General features: G+C 37.2%; 1 protein-coding gene across 1 annotated transcript; it reads left to right on the forward strand.

The window, feature by feature from the left end:
- Nucleotides 1–213: 213 nt before the first annotated feature.
- Nucleotides 214–19,601, forward strand: adamtsl5 (ADAMTS like 5). Its single transcript, XM_051115211.1, is given in 16 exon segments — nt 214–359; nt 776–1,190; nt 1,300–1,376; nt 3,739–3,811; nt 7,936–8,087; nt 9,732–9,792; nt 10,696–10,801; nt 10,912–11,039; nt 13,225–13,348; nt 14,417–14,500; nt 15,741–15,904; nt 16,024–16,222; nt 17,200–17,307; nt 17,536–17,607; nt 18,894–18,925; nt 18,927–19,601. Coding segments are annotated over 14 exon segments (1,620 nt in total). The 5' UTR covers nt 214–359; nt 776–1,190; nt 1,300–1,356; the 3' UTR covers nt 19,224–19,601.
- The last annotated feature ends 728 nt before the right edge of the window (nt 19,602–20,329 follow it).

Genomic DNA, 20,329 nt, shown 5'->3' on the forward strand with positions numbered 1-20,329 from the left:
CCTATAGAAAATCCGTTTAAAAAAGTTAATCCCTCTGGAAGTTGTCTTCTAATTCATACTCTGATGGCATGCACATCTTTCAATTTATTTCAGCTTTCTGTAACCTAAGGCTTACAATACAAGGACAATTTAGTACATGCACGAACTACAGCTACTGGAGCATTTACAATCTGGATTGGGCAACATTCCGTTTTAGAGGGGCGTGTTTACTAGTTTTTCATCGGAATGTAGGCACACACTGGGCTGAGCTTCAGGTGAACGCGGCTGCACGCAATGCTGCTGCTCTCATTCACATCTGTACAAACTCAGGCGTAGTTTATTTACGCACGCCGGTTCATCACAGACGCTGCTTCTGACAGGTAACTCACTACTGCTTTATTACGCGTGCTGCGTTTATATGTTTTGTTTGTCATCGGAAAGAAGATTTACTCTCACAGAGGATGCTCTGTAGCCTATAACGAAATGTGTACTGTAAAAATATGCCATTATGATGTATAACGTCTTATTTAACTCACCAAAATAATTTCTGTAATTTCTACTCGTGTTTCATTTTTTATTATGAGTAATTCAACTCAAAGAGGTTGGAAATATTAAATAATTTATCACTGCAGGTTGACTTAGATTTTGCTAAAACAAAAAAAAACGTGATTTAATTATTTATTAGTTATGCTAATATATAGAAATGTTAAGAAAATATGTTTTTATGTGTATAGTGACGCATAACGTTTGTGCAACGATACAATTACGACCAACGCAATATTATATCTCTTCTCAGATTATATTCAGCGCCTGAAGATGTGATTCTGAAACTGAATGTGAAATCTACAGGAGGACCAAGTGTCCTGACCGAAGCGCCGTTACTTTCTCTCAAGGAAAACGGATGTTGTGTGTGACTGAAAGGCTCAGGTAGAGTTCACAGAAACCCACCTGAAGACAGAAGATCTTAAATCTGCCGCTTATTATCAGAAGTTCTTCATTGTGAGGTCAAACCCCGATGTGAAACTGAAAGCGATTCGGTTTGCTCTATGAAACAGCACCTTGGAAAAGTGAGAAGAACCTTAAATAATGCAAATGAAAGGAGAAGATGTAAAATAGCCTGTATTTATTTTCAGTGATTCGTTTTTATTCAGGATTATGTAGGATTCAGGTCATCCTCTTTGGGTTCTGCGTGTGAGAAAACTTCAGGAAAGGTACCCAGCAGAGGAAACACTTGTGAAATATGGATGCAATTAGGTTTCCCGACTTTTTTGATGAGAAAATCCATTGGGATCACACATCTCGTGGTCTTTACTTTATCAGATGAGTCCAGTTTCAGATCTCGAGAAGTTATTTTGTGACACCTGACGAAGACCTAAAATGCAGACGTTAAACAACAGGTATGTGCATCATACATTTCCTCTACTGTGTGTGGAAATATGTTGATGATTTTATTGTATTGCTGAAGGGAAGATTGGAAAGAACAAAGAAAAAAAAACCTGGAAATGACTTAAGTCCTCTCTTTAGTGAAGGCTGTGGGTCAATGGTTAAAAAATATAGTAAAAATTCACCTAAATTCACCTTTTGTGACAAACATAGTTTCATTTCTTGATTAAAATGATTATTGTTATTATTTGATGCTTACCTTTTAAATTTATTTCATTTTTGTCATGTGACAGGAAAACATGTGATCCTTTGAAAACTAAATTTTTTTTTAATCTCAGACATTCTCATTTGTTATTGACCCATATGCTTTATTTGTTGCAATTAAATTATACAAATTCAGTTACAGATACTTTGTGATTTTTATTGTATTATTTGTTCCACATTTTTTTTTTACTTTTTTGTAATATTTTCAACTATTATCAGAGCTTTTCAGTACTGTACTACCATTCTAAAGTTTTTAATAGATTTTTAATGTTTTTAAAGAAGTCTCTTCTGCTCACTGCATTTATTTGATCCAAAGTACAGTAAAATTTAGAAATATTTTACTATTTAAAATAATTGTTTTCTATTTGAATATAATTTAAAATGTAATTTATTTCTGTGATCACATCTGGATTTTCAGCATCATTACTCCAGTCTTCGGTGCCACATTATCCTTCAGAAATTATTCTAATATGCTGATTTGCTGTTCAAAAAACATTTTCCATTATTAGTCTCATCACTTATAGAAGGGGATTATAGAAATTAATACTTTTATTTAGCAAGGATGCTTAATAATAATAATATTAAATGTTTTTTGGGGCAGCAAATCTGAATATTAGAATGATTTCTGAAGGATCATGTGATTGGAGTAATGATGCTAAAAATTCAGCTTTGAAATCACAGGAATTAATTATATTTAAAAATAAATTCAAATAGAAAATAGTTATTTTAATAGTAAAAATATTTCAAAATTTTACTGTTTTGCTGTACCTCAGATCAAATAAATGTAGACTTGGTGAGCAGAAGAGACTTTTGTGAAAAACACTGAAAATCTTACTGTTCAAAAACTTTTGACTGGTGTATATCTGCAACCATTAATCAATATAAAATAATTATGAGCTTTTGTATTGTTGGTGGCTTGATTTAGTTTTTTTTTTTTTTTTTTTTTTTTTTGTCTCGTTAGTTGAACTCTCGGTTATGGATGAACACTTTTCTAAAATGGTTTTAAAATGATCCCACATCCAGGAAACAGCTGTTTAATCTAATCTTTAAGAGGAGAACAGTTTACTCTTAGCATAAACTTGAGGTGCTCCGGCATGACCCATAAACAAATTTAAGACTCCAGTTAAGTTCACATTTAGCACTTTGTGGTTTGTCTTCCAGAAACCTAATGGTTGCAGACCCATTCAAGTTTTCTTTCATGTGGCTTTAAATGGTTTAACTGTAAAAATACATATATTTAGCATTAAAAGACTATTAATGTTAAAGTCACATTGTCTTGAGAGGCACAGGTTTATGTTCTTAACTTCAGGCTACAGCAGTCAAAACCATCTAAATGAACATCATTATTGCCTTTTAACCATACACCTCTTGACCCTTGACTCTTCCAATAAACTAAGCTTTAATGTACTAAACTGTTGAGTGCAGACTGTGCTTTTGAGAATTTTAATTTACGTAATTGTGACGCATTACTTACAGTTTGTACCTCTTTTGACTCTTTATTCTCAATGATTAGAGATGCACATATAATCAAATGAAGATGTATTTCATTATATTGCTCTTCTGAATCAGTTCTTCATAGGGGTGTATTGTTTAAAATTGACCAGTGTCCACTCTGGGTTGCTATTAAAATAAGCCTATTAGCCCATAAGCACATGTCCACAGAAGATTAGTAGGAGGAACAATGTTTGTACACAAATCTGTAATGGAGACAGGAATATTGTGGCGTGTTTATGTGAGTTTTCCCCTATAAACTTCTCAAACTTAAAATTCATAAGGATTACAACAATACAAATAAGATAGTTGGGCTTTAGCAAAGCTATAAAGAGTTTCTGAGAATCTGCTCCTTTGATGAATCAGTCGTTGTGTGGTCTCTTAGTATGCTGACCTCATTGGTGGGAGTCAGACTCATACTCTAAAAATGCACGTAAACATGTTTCCTCAGTGGCGGTGATTTTCAACATATAGGACACACTGTCACTGTTTGTTGTCATTAATCAAGAGTCTTTGATGTAGAGCAACAACACATGAGCACTGGGCTGCATTTTAAAGTCAAATAGGGTGGTGTGCAAGACTTTGTGATTGGCTTACATGATTTATTTTCTCTGTCTCCAGGAAGTTGTCTCTGTGCCAGGCCCTCACCCTCATAACACTGCTGCTGTCTCCGGGTTGCCTGTCCTCTCTGCCCGTAAGCTGGTCCCTATCCCATTATCCTTCATTTTATAGACTGTTCGCAACAGTAACTTCAATGTCCTGTCAGGCAGTTAAGCTGAATTTTTAAGGACAAGCTTGAACAGTCAGTCGGGTATGCTCGGACTGGCAAGGCTCGCTGCCAAGGTTTTGCTCACTTTAACTACAGTGTTGTCTTTCCCGTTGATTGCCAAGAGTGGAGCTTAATCAGAGTAGCCCGGGCAGGATCACCTAAGGGGGATTCAGAGACCGGGATGCCACCCTGTATTGTTTTGGAATTGTTGTTTATACAGCAATGCAGAAATGATCAGTTAAGAAGAACGTGACGTTTGGCTCATGCACTCTCTTTGACCTTTAAGAGGGTGGTTCGCCTAAAAATAAAACGAATCCGTCATTGTTTACTCTCATTTCATTCCAAACCTGGATGATTTTATTGTCCAACTAAAACACTAATTAAGATGTTTTTAATGAAACGGAGAGATTTCTGTCCTTCTATTGAAAGTACATTAACCCAAAAGTTCAAAAAGACATGGCAAAACTGTCAAGCAAGCACATTTGAGCTTCTCTTTAGCATATTTGATGATTCTTATGTATGTGTTTATGTATTGATCAGTGGATTACTTACAAGGTCTCCACCGAAGCATCAAAGTTTTGATGGAATTAATTATTCAATGGATGGACAGAAGTCCCGTAGGTTTCATTAAAAAAAAATCTTAATGGAATGTCGTTATTTGAGTAAACTATGACCATTTTTATTGAAAATTACCCCATGATTGACTTACCCTCAAGCCATCCTAGGTGTATATGACTTTTTTCTTTCAGATGAATACAGTCTGAGTTATATTAAAAAATGGCTCTTCCAAGCTTTATAATGCCAGTGAATGGCTGTTGATTTTTTGAAGTCCAATAAAGTGCATCCATCCATCATAAATAGTGCTCCACATGGCTCCAGCAGGTTAATAAAGGCCTTCTGAAGTGAACTGATGTGTTTGTGTAAGACAAATATGCATATTCACAACTGTATAAACCGTATTCTCTGGTCTCAAATAGCTGTCATACATACGTTCCAGTGGATGAAGTAGGCAAACGCGGTGACGAATGCAGAAGCGCACAGGAGAGAGCAAAACAAAACACAGATTTGTAAAGAAAACTGTCAGAGGATTTCAATATAAGCCAAGAGGAGACTAGTTTTCCCTCACTGTAAACAAAAATTGGATCTGGCAAGACTAGCATATTCTCACTAGAGCTTATGCTACGCCTGCGTCCTATGTCATCTGCTGGAATGTGCGAATTACAGGTAGTGGAAGCTAGAAATTATGGTTTATAAAGTTTTAGTTTTAGTCATAGTATTTGGCTAAAATTAGTTTTAGTCATCTGAATTGTTTTATTCGACTAAACATCATAAGATTTTAGTCGAATAAATCTACAGTAAATTTAGTCAGCTAAAATCGAATGAGTTTAGTTACAGTGTAATGCATTTATTAAGCATTTCTCTAAAATTACCAAACTCATTATATAGGTTTTATCACGATAGATGCCGATTTAACTGTGGTGACACACAGCATGCTTTTATACTGAAATAAAATAAAGCCACTTCTCATAAAGAACAAGAACATGGTCTTCTTTTCAATGAAATACCAGTGGTTTTATAGGCTAATTATGCATTCTTTATAACAATTGTTTACCGCATTCTTCATTTTTTCAAGTAGACATTTATTTTTATAAATAAATTTAGATCAATCTTTATTAAGCTACTAAAGTGATTCAGTCAAGAGCAGTGAGTGATTTTCTGTCTTTATTTTGTTGCTTGATTAACATCAATGCCACATACAACAGAAACTAAATTAGGCTGCTGTCCTTTTAAAACCAAATGCAATGTACTGATACACGTCCAATATTCTCCCTACTGTTTACATTCACTGAAGACGTAACCGAGTGTGTTTACATGAATACTCGTCAAAACAGACAATTCAACATCATTTTGTGGGTATTTCTCTGTTCATGCATCGCGAAAGTGTAACTTGTGCAATGTGTGTGTATGCTTTGGTGCATGCGCTTAGCAAACCGGACTGAATAGAATTCTCTTTTGCATCCTTAAAATGTATCCATACGTCTGCTTTTCTCTTACTCCCACATATTGATATTTTTGACGTGTAGCAAGTGTATGTTATTTTATGTCCCGGATAGATCAAAAGGCTACTATACAGTTCAAATGTACAAATCTAAACTCCTAACCATTCAGATCGCTCCTCCCTAACATTTTCGTCTTGTTTTTATTCGCTGACGCAAATGTCAGTAGATTTTCGTCATAGTTTTGTTATTTAAAATTGGTTTTAGTTTGTTAAAGTCTTCTTTTCGTCAGTGAAAAATATACTGTTGATGAAAATTCACCAATGAAATTAACACTGGTGTGGAGTGCTTTTTATGACGAGTGGATGCACTTTATTTTGCTTCAAAATCTGGACTGCTGCCATTATAAAGCTTGGAAGAGCCAAGACATTTTGTAATATAACTCTGATTGTATTTGTCTAAAAGAAGAAAGTCATATACTACTAGGATGGCTTTAGGGTGAGTAAATCATGGCGTAATTTTCATTTTTGAGTGAACAATCCTTTTAAGTAGGGAGGTGTCAGGAAACTTGCATACACTACTCTGCCTTCGGTACCTTCTGGACCTCACCCAGTCATTTTCCCAGTTTCCCTCCCAATATCCAAGCTAGGTCTTGTCCACCAGTCATTATCATCTTCATTCCACTGGAATGACTTTCACATCTCCTTAAAAAAAACACAAATAGGAATCCAACAAGTTCATTTCAGAATTATGAATTTCATTTCCAAAATGAACGTACTCCAAAGTCAACATGTCTTTTTGAAAATCTTGCCTTTGGGGGAAGCTGATGTTCAGAAGGTGAAAGGTCGATTTCATTAATCCGCCTTGCCCACGGGCCCCATGGCAGACTGTCATCAACACTAATTTGAGTCTTTACTACGGTAATGAGGGCAGTTCCAGGTCATTCTGGTATTGAAAATGATGGACGTCAGTCATAAAGCACCATTGTCTCTGTGTTAGGGCAGTCATCTGTCGTTTTAACTCTCACAGCCAGACATCCCCACTCATTACCAAACCTCTATTCACCACAGGTCTCTAGGCTAAATAAGGTCAGGAGATTCTGACCACATTCCATTACTTCCTGCAATGATAACCTTATTAGATGAGTCCAACCAAGCCTAATTTTATACTAACCTTTCCATTACCATTGAAAGGGTTAATTTTAAAAAGCTCTGCACCAAAAAAGCAGTCGTATATGAGCCAGTAAAACATCCCTTTAGGGGTCAAACTTTGGAATGCACGTTCAGTGCTCTGTTTGTATGCCGAAATCATTTTGTTGTGACGTGTTTACGCACCTCATGTGACTCTGAGTTGCTCAACTTAGATTTACATGATACCGTGTATGGATGAATATTATTTTAGGAAGACAAACAGCTGCTCTGTATGAGGTTGTTTAACATGATAGAAACAAAAAAACATGCTCTTCACATCTACATTACATGTACAAGAATACACACACGCCTTGAGGAGATGTTAGGCCTTAGGCAACCCATAGAAGCTCCTCACTCTTCACGGGCTGTTACTGCCTGTTTGCCTCGGATCAAAGCCAGCAGCGGATCTAAGAATGACGGAGTAATGTTATCCTTGAAGACGATTAGTGGTGGTCTGATAGGAATAGCGCTTGTGTAATGGAGGTTGTGTGTAATAGAGCTGATGTGGCGTCCCCAGTCGAGCACCTGGGGAACACTCAAACACTTCCACAAATGTCAAGTCCAGTCTAGCATGGCTGATGAGCAGGAAATGTTTTGGTGGCCTCTCATATCGTGTGTCTTGAGCACTAGTGTGCAATCATTCACATTGTAAGCACAGGATTCCTGCAGTTTAGTGCTTAACATACATCAAATGATTTTCTGTACAAATATATTTTACATACTGTTGTTCTAATGTGTGAGCTGTGTGAGCTTGCAAAATATATCTTAGCACAGCTTAACTGATCAAATCTGCCAGCTCTGCTGTCTCTCTTTGTTGTTGTTCTGCAACCTTTAATTCACTTCTTTGTTTATACATTTGCAGTCATCCAGACGAGTAGAGCTGGGAGGCGAGGGACCACAGATGTATAGCCAAATACATTTCATGAATGAGTGGGCCTCATGGGGTGGTTGGTCCGTGTGTTCGCGCTCCTGTGGTGGAGGGGCCTCTGTCCGTACACGCACCTGCATCACCAGGTAAAGCACAGCTTTTGTTTACCCCATCACGCCATCTTCTCTGCTGTCAGATGATTTTTTGTGGGCAAAGAAAAAGTAGTAGTCAAGAAAAGCACTGTACTCTTCCTTTTCCTCTTGACCATAAAAGGCATACAGTTTTGACATATCATGAAAATCTGACTTTTTCCATGTTTAAGTGCTATAATCCGGTCCCCAGTGCATCTACTAACACAGAAAATGTGAAAAAGAACAACCTTGTTTTGGTAAGCCTTTCTCTGCAAGCACGTGAAAAATGAGTGCGTCAGATTTTGTTCCCCCAGTGACGTGGTAAGGGGACCTTACTATAATTTTACCGCCACTTAATCTGCACGTTTCCACACATTTGACCATTTAAGCGCAATAAGACATGAAAGAGAACTTGGTTTAGTACTCACATGCCGCTTTCTGTGTACTTTGGATGCGTGCGCTCAGAAAAATGTATATCGGAAGTTTAAATTAACATGGCTTTAAAACACATGATTTCCATGCAATAGACATGATAATCAAAACCAAACAGATGCTTTTTTTAGCAGAGTATCTGAGCTATGAGCAGTAAAGGCACAGCCCTATTCTGGAAAAGGAGGTGGGAAGCAGCAGCTCATTTGCATTTAAAGAGACATGCACGAAAGCTTCCACTTAAAAATGGGCATTTTATATTATTTTGAGCTGAAACATGACAGACACATTCTGGGGACACCTAAGACTTATATTACATATTGTAAAAAGGGGCATAATAGGTCTCTTTTAAATGAATTGTTGTGCCCTTATTAATTTTGTGATTTCATCAACATTTTCTCTGGAATATACTGATCGGTGTATTATCTTGAATATCAAAGTTTTTGAGTCTGTTTGTTAATTCATTTGTGGACGTGATTTTAGATTTGGGAAGTAAAAATATTGGTTTTGTTTTGAATTGAAACATAAAATTAGATTTACCCCAAATTGGTACTGAAGCCCTGAAGTGGCAATGTACATTTCAGACATCAGTTTTAATTCACAGTGTTGCTATTATGACGTTCTTCAATTAAAATATGGACAATTAAATAGGTATATATTCATATAAGTTATAGAATATACCTTTCAGATTAATTACATTTAATGAGATTTCTGCTTTTCCTGTCATTGGATATTTAATTATTCAAATGAATTGTCAAAACACAGTTTTAAATTGAATAGTTGATTTAATATTTTCCATGAATGACACTTTTAAAAATATATAAATATTAATAATTATAAAATCTAAAGTAATTTATACATTCTGTAAAAGTTTAGCTAGGGGAGGATTCTTGCCCCAGCCAGGGGGCCATATTCAGTCTTTGTATCGTCTTTACTACGAAATGTTTCATAGTAGTATCCTAAAAGTACATATGACTATGCTAAGGTACTAATATACACATTTCAGGGGTAGAGAAGGTGCTGTGAAGTTCCTTAACTGCCCCAATTAGCCCTGGTAGCTGTAAAGGTCTGATTTTTGAACATTTTTTCTGACAGTAAAAAATACAAAAATGCATCATTTGTGAACAGCCTTATAGTGTTTTACTTGATCATGCTCATTTGATTTGTTTAAAACATTTAAATACACTAATTTGCTGCATCTGACAGATTTGTTATTGATTTTCTCTGCAGAAACCTGCTAGGAGGGCCGTGCCCAGGGGACACCAGGCAATACAAGATTTGTAACTCAAAGGTGCAGTAAATTCTTTACAGTTTGAACCAGATGTCTACACAGAAATACATTTCAGTCACACCTTATCCTCAGTGTATTAGTGCTAAATATAAAAAGAGTTTTTATGCATTTGATTATGTAATTCTGCAGTCTATTTTGTTGTATTTTTAGCTTGGAAATAAGGTCAGCTGGCCTCAAAATTGTCATATTTTAAGTAGATGGTCCTCAGTTTCATAACTTCATTTTTTTATATATCACTTACTACATGAGTGTATTGATGCATGTTAGCATTATAAATAACATACCACCAATATATATATATATATATATATATATTTATATCCCTAAAATATACTTTTATTATATTTTACTCCCACTGCAAATGTGGTGTTTTGATTAAATTGCCTATTGTTTAGTCAATCTCCTGTATTCATTTGGATGTGCATAGTTCTCATAAGATGTGTCATTGTATATTGATGTCAGGCTACAGTTCCCTGAAGTCTTGTGGTTGTGCATGTACAGACTTTTCCAAATTTTCCAGAATGACAAAGAATGGTTTTCATGTAAAACCTTTGTTTAAGTGCATTGGATAATTACCAGATGAGTAAGCAGACCTGGGATACATCAAGATAGTTTAGTGCTTGCACTACAAATGCAGTGTGGTCATATGTGTACCTGACTGCCTCTGAATGTGGTTTGAGTGATCAAATCATGAATCATTTGACCCTCGCTTACACCTGTGATCCCATCATCCAGAGACAGATGTTAAACCCAGGTTTAAATAGGGTCATTGTGTCAGCACACAGATGCATGCATTGTGTTTATCCTGAGTCCTCCAGGGCTCTTCTAGAGTGTTAATGAATCAGGGCTTTAGCAGTTCTAGATGTGTGTTTTCCCTCCTGAGCTTTGCGTCTGTAACATCAGGAGTGTCCTGCTGACACTATGGACTTCAGAGAACTGCAGTGTAAAGCTTTCAATGACAGACCCCTGGTCGCTGGCAGCAGTTACCATTGGACTACCTTTCATGGAGGTCAGTGAAGCATGACTCTTCTCTTTTGAAGGATGTGTTGTGTTACTGTGTGGATTTCTCCTTCTGCTGGGTGCTTAGACTGACTGAAACCTGATTTCTACTACTTTCAGGATCCGACCCATGTGAGCTCAGTTGCCTGGCAATTGGACACAACTTCTACTACAACTTTGGCCGGGTGCTTGATGGCACACCATGCCAATCAGATCAGGGGACAGTCTGTGTGAATGGAAAGTGTCTGGTAAGTAGACTAGTTTCATAATAGCTGACAACCACAAAATAATGTGCACCCTGAGAAAAAAAAATTTAAAAACGTATTTTAAAGACCTATTTCTAACTGATCTGGCACTTAAAAAGTACTTTTGTTAACATAAACAATTAAATAACTGAAACATTTAAAAAAATTCTATTAATTTGTCCATTTAAAAGTATATATTTTTTTATGTTTTTAATTCATGTTTTAAATATAAGAAAAAAAATGGACATTTAACAGTATTTTTAATACATGTTTTAAATAAAATACTAAGTAGACGATTTGTAAATGTTTGAAATGTATTCAGGATTATTCCATCATTTTATATCATATTTTTGATATAAAATAAAACCTGTGTAACATTTTAGGTCACCTGATGAAACATCTAGCTAAACTCATCATGCCATTAATGTTTTTACTATACTGTTTCAAGTGTATTGGTATTATAGTAGTATTTTGTACATGTATTACTTGTCACTATCATATGTATATGGTATTATGTACTGCGTTATACTATTATGTGATACCACCAATGTACCATTTTTTCACTACAGATTTTTTGTAACAGCAAATTAAAGTATTTACAAGTACATATTACAAAAACCTACGTATATATGGGCATATAAAGATGACTGAATGGACCATAACCCCTGTCTAGCCTGAAGTCATGCTGGTGTGAATTTGGTTTCCATCACTTGAGGACTGGAAAGGAGAAGCACATGCATAGTGGGGCCCAATCATTAGCACCATGTGGCAGATTAAATCCATATGTGTGAAACACACCTTGTGTGCGTGTGTGTGTGGTTGCCCCTGTGTGAGGCCCCCTGAATCATGGGAATGTGCCATTGAGAATCATTATTTCACAAACTACCAAGATTAAGAAAGGAAAGGCAAAGAAACACAGCACACTGCAGAGCACCCTTCTACCTCTGTAGTCTCCCCTGATGTCTCCTCCTCCACCCCTGGGCTCTGGAGCTTAAGCCAAACTTCTGCCTGAATGGTCTTGATCCCTGCCCGGGCCTCATGATCCCGCTCTTGTTTGTGTGCGGTGGCTCAGACAGAGATCTCTGTCATTCTGCTGCCTGTCTGTTTTCACCTGCCTCTGTTTGGACCTGTGGACCTAAACGCACACAAACACTAGAGGCCTTTCAGGATGGTGCCGCTTTACTTTAGAGTTACACTTATATAGTGGAAGTCAGGGTCAAAATGAATAAGGGCTTATGGCAAAAATGCCAACAAAATAAACCAAAATGCCTCATAAATTCAAGACAAAGGGGCAAAAAGTGCCCCTGCACTATTAACCAACATATTACGGTTGCCGCAATTAAAATTAAATGTAAAAAAAGGAATGAAATATGTCAATTAGCGGAATTACATTTACACCGATTGCTTTTATGTGCTGTTTTGTAAAGCGTTGAGCCTTATAACCAATCAAACTAGATTCTGTTGAATTTAGGAATGCATTATCCAATCAGAAGCGCTTAGATTAGTCAGCACTAAAAAGGATGGCGCTGTTGTGGAGCGCGTACTCTTGCGAATTCCCTCATGGTAAACAATGCAGTGCAGACTTGATGTAAATAAAGTCTGTTGTTATTGACAACAGTTAAAAATACTGAATAAAGTAATTGGGTAAATTTAAGTGTTTGACATTAAACACAACATATGTTTTTTTTAGTAATAATAAGGTGATTATAAAAATTGCCCTCACAAATGTAAAAAATGCCCCTAGAAGTTAATTCCAGGGCTAGGCGAATATTGCCCCTTAATGAAAAAAGTTAATTTCTGACCCAGGTAGAAACAGATTCAACCCACTTCAATTTTAAAAAATAAATATTAAAGTGGTTTTAATAATATTAATATTATTATTTGATCTTGATATTGTAGAGTAGATTGTTTCTGGATTACTCATAGTTAACGAAAAATGATGAAATCATTTTTAGTGTAGTAGATAATGCATTTATTTTAAGGGTCTTTAATCCTGGATGCTTCACTCTTTAGTAGTGTCTAAATTTATTTCTTGGAAGGTCTCCAAGATTCTGTGGGCCATAAGCTGTTCCAGTTTTCGTCAGGAGTGTTGCGGGATCAGTTTGTGCTGTTAAAACAGAATGTGACGGTGCTTGATATTTTGGCTTCTAATCACAGGGTTTGTTTGTATGTGTATGTGTATGTGCAGAAGCCAGGATGTGACTTGATCTTTGGATCTGAGCAGCAGGAGGACGCCTGCATGGTGTGTGGAGGCCACAACTCAACCTGCCTTCATCACAGGAGTGTTTATCAAAGCAACGGGCAGAACAACGGTCAGCGATGAATCTAACTACACTCACATAGACTCTAAACAGAAAAATAATAAATCAATCTCATTTATATAAGGTAACAGTTTTGAAATCAATAGTTTTATTTAAACATAATGGAAGATATGTGAATAAATGCTAACTGTATGAATCTTGTTTGTATGAATCTTGTTATTCAGAGCAGCAGGATGGCCTCCAAACTCTAAAATCTGGCATTTAGCCATGAAATTCTTAACCCTCACCACTGTTTAGAAGTTTGATGTTTCTGTAAGATTTTTTTTGAAAGTAGTCTCTACTTATCAAGTTTATTTGATTAAAAATACAGTAAAATCAGTAAAATTTTGGAATATTACAATTTAGAATTACTGTTTTCTATTTTAATTTATTTTAAAAAATAAAGCAGAATTTTCAGGAGCCATTATTCCAGTCTTCAGTGTCACATGATCCTTCAAAAAATCGTTCTAATATGATGATTTGCTGCTCAATTTCTGCATTCTTTAAAAATTTTCTGACACCAAACTTTTGAACTGTAGTGTAAGAGCTTTCTGGGCGACAGTGACTGTGGCTCTCTCTCTTTCTCTTCTTTATCTCGCACTTTCTCTCGCCCTCACACATATCTACACACTCAGAACACTGACACCTCAGGCTTTGAACTTCTCCGCGTGAAACAGAACCTCTTTTAAAATCTCCCTTCACGCTGGCCAACTGAAAATACAGAGCATTTACATTGGGGAAAACACAGTGATAATACTGGCATTGTTTGGCCACCCAAAAAAACACTCAGTTTCCCACTCTCTTGCATCTGGATTTCTGAGAGTAGGATAACAGATTTGAGGCTGCCAGCACAGAGCTCTGTTAAAAGGTCAAAAGTCAAAGGAGAAGAGAGACGAGCAGCTTGGGTCGTAATTCTACAGTTCAGTGCCTTGCAGCCAGACAAATCCCTGCTGCAGCTGTAGCAAGACACATCATGGAAACATACAGTTTGGAGCAGGACTGCGCACCTGTTGGAAATAACTGTGTTTTCTTTTCTCAAATGGGCTGTGATGCATTACTCTCTCATCTGCTTCCCTGCAGGACAGTTTGGGTACAGTGAGGTCACTATGATCCCAGCCGGAGCCACACACATCAGAGTGACTGATAACAGCAGAAACTATCTAGGTTAGAGCACAGCCTTGTGTGTGATCTCTCCAATATGTGGTTCTCAAAGCTAAAGTAGCAAGGTGCACAGTGTGAGACAGAATTGTGGAAGGCTACAGGAAATGTGTTAACTTTGTCTTTATTAGAGCATTAAAATGATGTATTAGAGAACTTGCAGTTTTTCACTATGTTCTTGCAGTAACAAAACTTGCACTTCATCCGATTGCAATATAAGAGCATTACAATAATATTACAATAATGCTGTTTTTAAAGGGGTAGTTCACCCAAAAATGAAAATTAGCCCATTATTTACTCACCTTCCAGTCATTCTAGCTGTATATGACTTCCTTCTTTCAGACCAATCCAGTAGGAGTTGTATTAAAAATTATCCTGTATTTCCAAACTCTATCATGGCAATAGGCAGGCGTTTCTCATCAACAGTCCAAAACAAGTCCAATAAAGTGCATCCATCCATAGTAAAAAAGTACCTCACACAGCTCTGGGGGTTGAATAAACGTCTCCTGTAGTGAATTGATGCGTTTTTGTAGGAAAAATATCCATATCTAAAACATAATAATAACTTTAATCTAGCTTGCATTCACTGGTTGTACACGGAAGCTCTTCCAGATGGATGACATAGGACACTGGCGTTGCACATGCACCTGTGAGTCTTGTGAAAACCAATGTTTGTTTACAGGAGCAAAGGAAGCAAAATTTCCTTACTTTACCAAAGAAAAAAAAACAGTCCCCTCTTGGTTTATATCAAAATCCTCTGACATGTTTCTTTACAAATCCACATTTTGTACTTCTAATTCGTGACCATTGTTTTGTTTTAGTTTTGCGTTCGTCACATCTGAGCGGTGCATGCGCAACATCGACATCATACGTCATCCGCCCAGAGTGCAATTCCGTGTACAACAGTGAGCGCAAGCTAGATAAAGTGATCATTATGTTTAAGATATGAATATTTTTCTTGCAAAAACACATTGGTTTGCTGCCGGAGGCCTTTACTCACCCCTGGAGCTGTGTGAGGCACTTTTTATTATGGATGGATGCACTTTATTGGACTTGTTTTGGACTGATGAAGAGAAACACTCATCTATGCCATTCTAAAGCTTGGAAGTGCAAGGATAAGTTTTAGTATAACTCCAGTTGGATTTGTCTCGAAAGTCATATACACCTAGGATGCCTGGAGGGTGAATAAATAATGGACTAATTTTAACTTAACCTTTAAATCACTTTTTTGTCATTTTTTTTAAAGCACTCCAGAATGGGCGCTCTCAGTTTGTAATCAATGGGAACTGGAAGATCAATGTTCCTGGGGAGTACAATGTGGCAGGAACCAAACTTTTGTACCGGCGCTCTGCTGATACCTGGGAGAGTTTTGAAGTTCCAGGACCTACTCAGGAGGACCTGCACATCATGGTTAGCTTTAAAATTACACAAAAACTTGTTTAGTTCAAACTTTTTAATAAAACTTCAACACAGTTCTTAAAGCCTAGTAGCCAGTGCAACTGTTCTAATTTGTTCTGGTCTGATTATAGGTCTTATCCACTGATAAGAACTCTGGGATTGAATATGAGTACTGGCTGCCTCCAGACCGCTACGCCCTGTATCATGGGAGAAGTCAACTTCGGCAGCCTTACCACACATCAAACCACTTACCCTTTGATCTTCCAACCACTACAACTACCACTACAACCACTACTACAACACAGCCAGTCACAAAAGCTCATTTCTGGGGTAAAAGCCTTATATTTCTGATATTTAGGAATACAAATCTATTAAGCTTTTGTTTAAATTACACTAGTTGTAATATGGTATTTAGAAGTATCTTGTCTGTGCAGTGACAAGATCTTGGCTTAAAGGGATAGTTCACCCAAAAATGAAAATTCTGTCATTAATTACTCACCCTCATGCCGTTACAAACCTGTAAGACCTTTGTTTTTTTCCAAAGCACAAATTAAGATATTTTTGATGAAATCCAAGAACTGACTCTCCATTTACAGCAAGGGTCCTACCACAGTGAAGGCACAGTAACGTAGTAACGACATCGTTAAAATAGTCCATGTGACATCAGTGGTTGAACTGTAATTTTATGAAACTACGAGAATACTTTTTGCACAGAAAACAAAAATAACAACTTTATTTAATGACAGTCCACCACTATTATTGAGAATGCCATGGTGCATGTATGTGCTGCGCCTTGTGTACGAGCGGAGGAATTCACACGCATGTGTCATGGTACTCTCGATAATGGCGGCGGACTGTCCTTGAAGAGAAGAAATAGTATAATCAAGTTGTTATTTTTGTTTTCTTTGCACACAAAAAGTATTTTCAAAGCTTCATAACATTACAGTTGAACCACTGATGTCACATGGACTATTTTAACAGTGTTCTTACTACCTTTCTAGGCCTTGAACGTGGTGGTTGTGTTGCTGTCTATGCAAGGTCAGAAAGCTCTCGGATTTCATCAAAAATATCTTAATTTGTGTTCTGAAGATCAACGTCTTACAGGTTTGGAATGACATGAGGGTGAGTAATTAATGACAGAATTTACATTTTTGGGAAAACTATCCCTTTGAGATAAAGGTTTAATGTTGTGTACACTTGAAGTATGTGTGATGGTAAATATTTGGCAGGAATGTCCCAGTCGCTTAAAGCTTACTGTTAGGAGTCTTTTGTAAATACATCTGTGATTTACGAGGTCATGTTCTCAGGTCCTGCTGCTCGCTGGCCTCTTCAACCCCCCTATCAACAGCAGCCAGTCCCACGTTTGGAAAGAGATGAAAACCGCAGGAACCGACTTCCTGAAATACATCGTAGAGGTCAGCACTTTATCATTTTCATTAGTGTATGTCACCGCAATTCTAGATTAAATCTTCAAAGAACGTGATTTTGCGATCGTGACCCATCACCCCATACCAAAAACCACCGCCCATGGCAAATTTAGTGCACAGGGCCCAGAATTCCTAGCAACGCCACTGATTTTTCTTTTGCACTGATGACAAATTCTGGGCTTTTGTATATCATGAATATGTTGCTTTCTTTTATAGGCCACTGTGGCAAATGTCGCCGGGTACGAGGGAAAGGTGAGCGCCAGAGACAGTATTGCCAAAAAGATTTTGGTGAGTTCAATCAGCCAGTGCCAACATAACAGAATACAAGTGGTTTAAGGGGATAGTTTACCTAAAAATGAAAATTCTGACATTAATTACTCACCCTCATGTCGTTCCAAACTCATAAGACCCTCATTTATCTGCAGAACACAAATTAAGATATTTTTAATGAAATCCAAGAGCTTTCTGACCCTGCATAGACAGCAATGCAACTGACATGTTTAAGGCTCAGAAAGCTAGTGAGGACATCATTAAGAGTCCATGTGACCTCAGTGGTTCAACCGTAATGGTATGAAGCTACATAGAAAACACAAATAACTTTATTCAACAATTTTTTCTTCCGTGTCAGTCTTTGCTATTGTGACATTATTCTCAGGAGGAAGCACTTGGGGAGGCGGCAGTGTTGCCAAGTTCACGATTTTGCTGTGGAATTGGGCTACTTTAACACTGCTGTGGGTGTTTTTTTAATTTCCAGGGGTTGAAGTGACCCCAGTAATGTGATATTTAGCCCCTGGAATTCGAATTGTACCGGGGAACCCCCCTCGAAACATGATTGGGTTAGTTTTGAGTAGAAATTGGCTGGGTTTTATTGCGAAAACCTTGTAATCCTGGGATGTAGTAAATGACATGAAGGGGGTATGGCAAGTGTAAACACATGAATCAGATTTTTTTGAACAAAAAAAAAAAATCTGATATGGGCAACAAATCAGAATTGGGCATCAAAAACTGCAGTGTAAACGAGGCCTTAGTTCATTGTCTTTATATTCTGGTTCACATAAGTAAGGCAGGGCAGAAATTACAAGACATCCTCTCTTTCAAAATCTTTAGACGTGTTTAGAAAGACTGTTTTATGTACAGTGTGTGTCTTTTTCTGTTTGTAAACAAAGTGCAGTGTATCCGGGTTCTACGTCAGAAAGCCGGCTCCTGTATCAGCAGCACCACACGCATGCGTTGTGGTACTCTTGTGAATGCGCGGAAAAGAAATTGTAGAATAAGCTGTTATCTTTATTTTCTTTGCGCACAAAAAATATTCTTGTAGCTTCATAACATTACGGTTGAACCACTGATGTCACATGGACTATTTTAACGATGTCCTTACTACCTTTTTGGGCCTTTAACATTTCAGTTGATTTGCTGTATACGCAGGGTCAGAAAGCTCTCGGATTTGTGTTCTGAAGATAAATGATAAAAGGTCTTACAGGTAATTAATGACAGAAATTTAATTTTTGGGTGAACTGTCCCTTTAATATACATAAGGTATTGGATGATGACAACACATTTGTCTACTGCTACAGTATTTCGAGCAAAAGTCCTGGAAAAAGTCTATCACGGGGGAGGAAACCCGCTATGACGTCCAGATCATCCACACATACCGCAACCGTTATCGCCTCGAGCACCGTGAGTTCCTGTGGGCGCCCAACAAATGTGACTGTCCCTTTCTGGAGGAGGGGCATCAGTACGTGTTGATGCTGCGGCGACATATTAATTATGAACGCACTCTCAATCGCATCCTATTGGAGGAGGACAGCTACGCACAGCCTTATCGAGCACGTGAGGACAGCCTGCTGCGCCCCCTAGAGGAGGTCTGCGGTAACAGCGGCAGCAGGACTCAGTTCAGGGGGTAAACACACAGAAGATCACATGTTCACAGCACACTTTTTCTGAAGTTCAACAGACAGAAACCCTGCTCTGATGCTGAATTGAAATCGACGATTTTACTAAAGCATTTTGCATTCCTCAATAAGGACAAATGGACTCTTTGTCAGGATGAATTATGTCCATGTGGGCAAAACCAAAGCAAAGTCACTAAATGAAGCACTTTAGGTGGACAGTCACCTTCTTTTAAAACTTATACACCAAAGTAAATAATATACACACAATTTATGATGCCTTTCTAGCACCACGTTTGTTAATGGCATAAAATCGCTTGACAGCATGTATATCTTTATCATGTGCATTTTGATGTTTTTTATATATGTATTTATAAGCAAACAGTATTTCTAGATGAAACCTTGATTTATATGTTGCCTTATAATTTTAAATGTTTTACCATCACTATATTTGCTCTTATTCACAGTTATAAAGTCCCTCAGTGAAACGATAATGAGTGTTTATGAGTCACATTTACATTTACGCATTCAAGATAAGCAGCATATACATAAAACTGTCTGTGGCGGAGCATTTTTGCCAACAAACAGTTATTTTCTGCTTTATATTTGGCAGCCGTTTTTCCCTTTCATCATTAGCAGACTAACTAAGCTTATCCAATTACCTTGATGTGGTTGTTAAATTATAGTCCAGCCTTTCTACAAAACACACATAAACTCTAGAATGTGTTTTGTTAAAAATATATTTACAAAAATAACTTATCTTTTATGATAGTGACATCAAACTTTCTAGCATAAACATACAATTAGTGCTAAACAGGCTGGCTGTCGCCGGGCTATTAAAGTCATTATACTCTTGATAACAGCTTTTTCTCCCTGTGGCCTCTGATTGGCTGAGAGGGTGGGCGGAGCAAGCCCCCAGAGAAAAGAATATACATACACATAGATGCGTACATACAAGCCACAGATCACTGAAATAATAAAGCATTGCTCATACAATTATTTAACTTAATATGCATAAATGTAACAAAAGCTTAAATTAAATTGGAAAAAGCCTATTTCAGGTAGTTTCCATTCATCTACACTGTAAGTCAATGAAAATTTCATCTACATTTAAAAAAAAA

The sequence above is a fragment of the Labeo rohita genome, chromosome 7 (genome assembly GCF_022985175.1).
Source record: "Labeo rohita strain BAU-BD-2019 chromosome 7, IGBB_LRoh.1.0, whole genome shotgun sequence".
Lineage (NCBI taxonomy): Eukaryota > Metazoa > Chordata > Actinopteri > Cypriniformes > Cyprinidae > Labeo > Labeo rohita.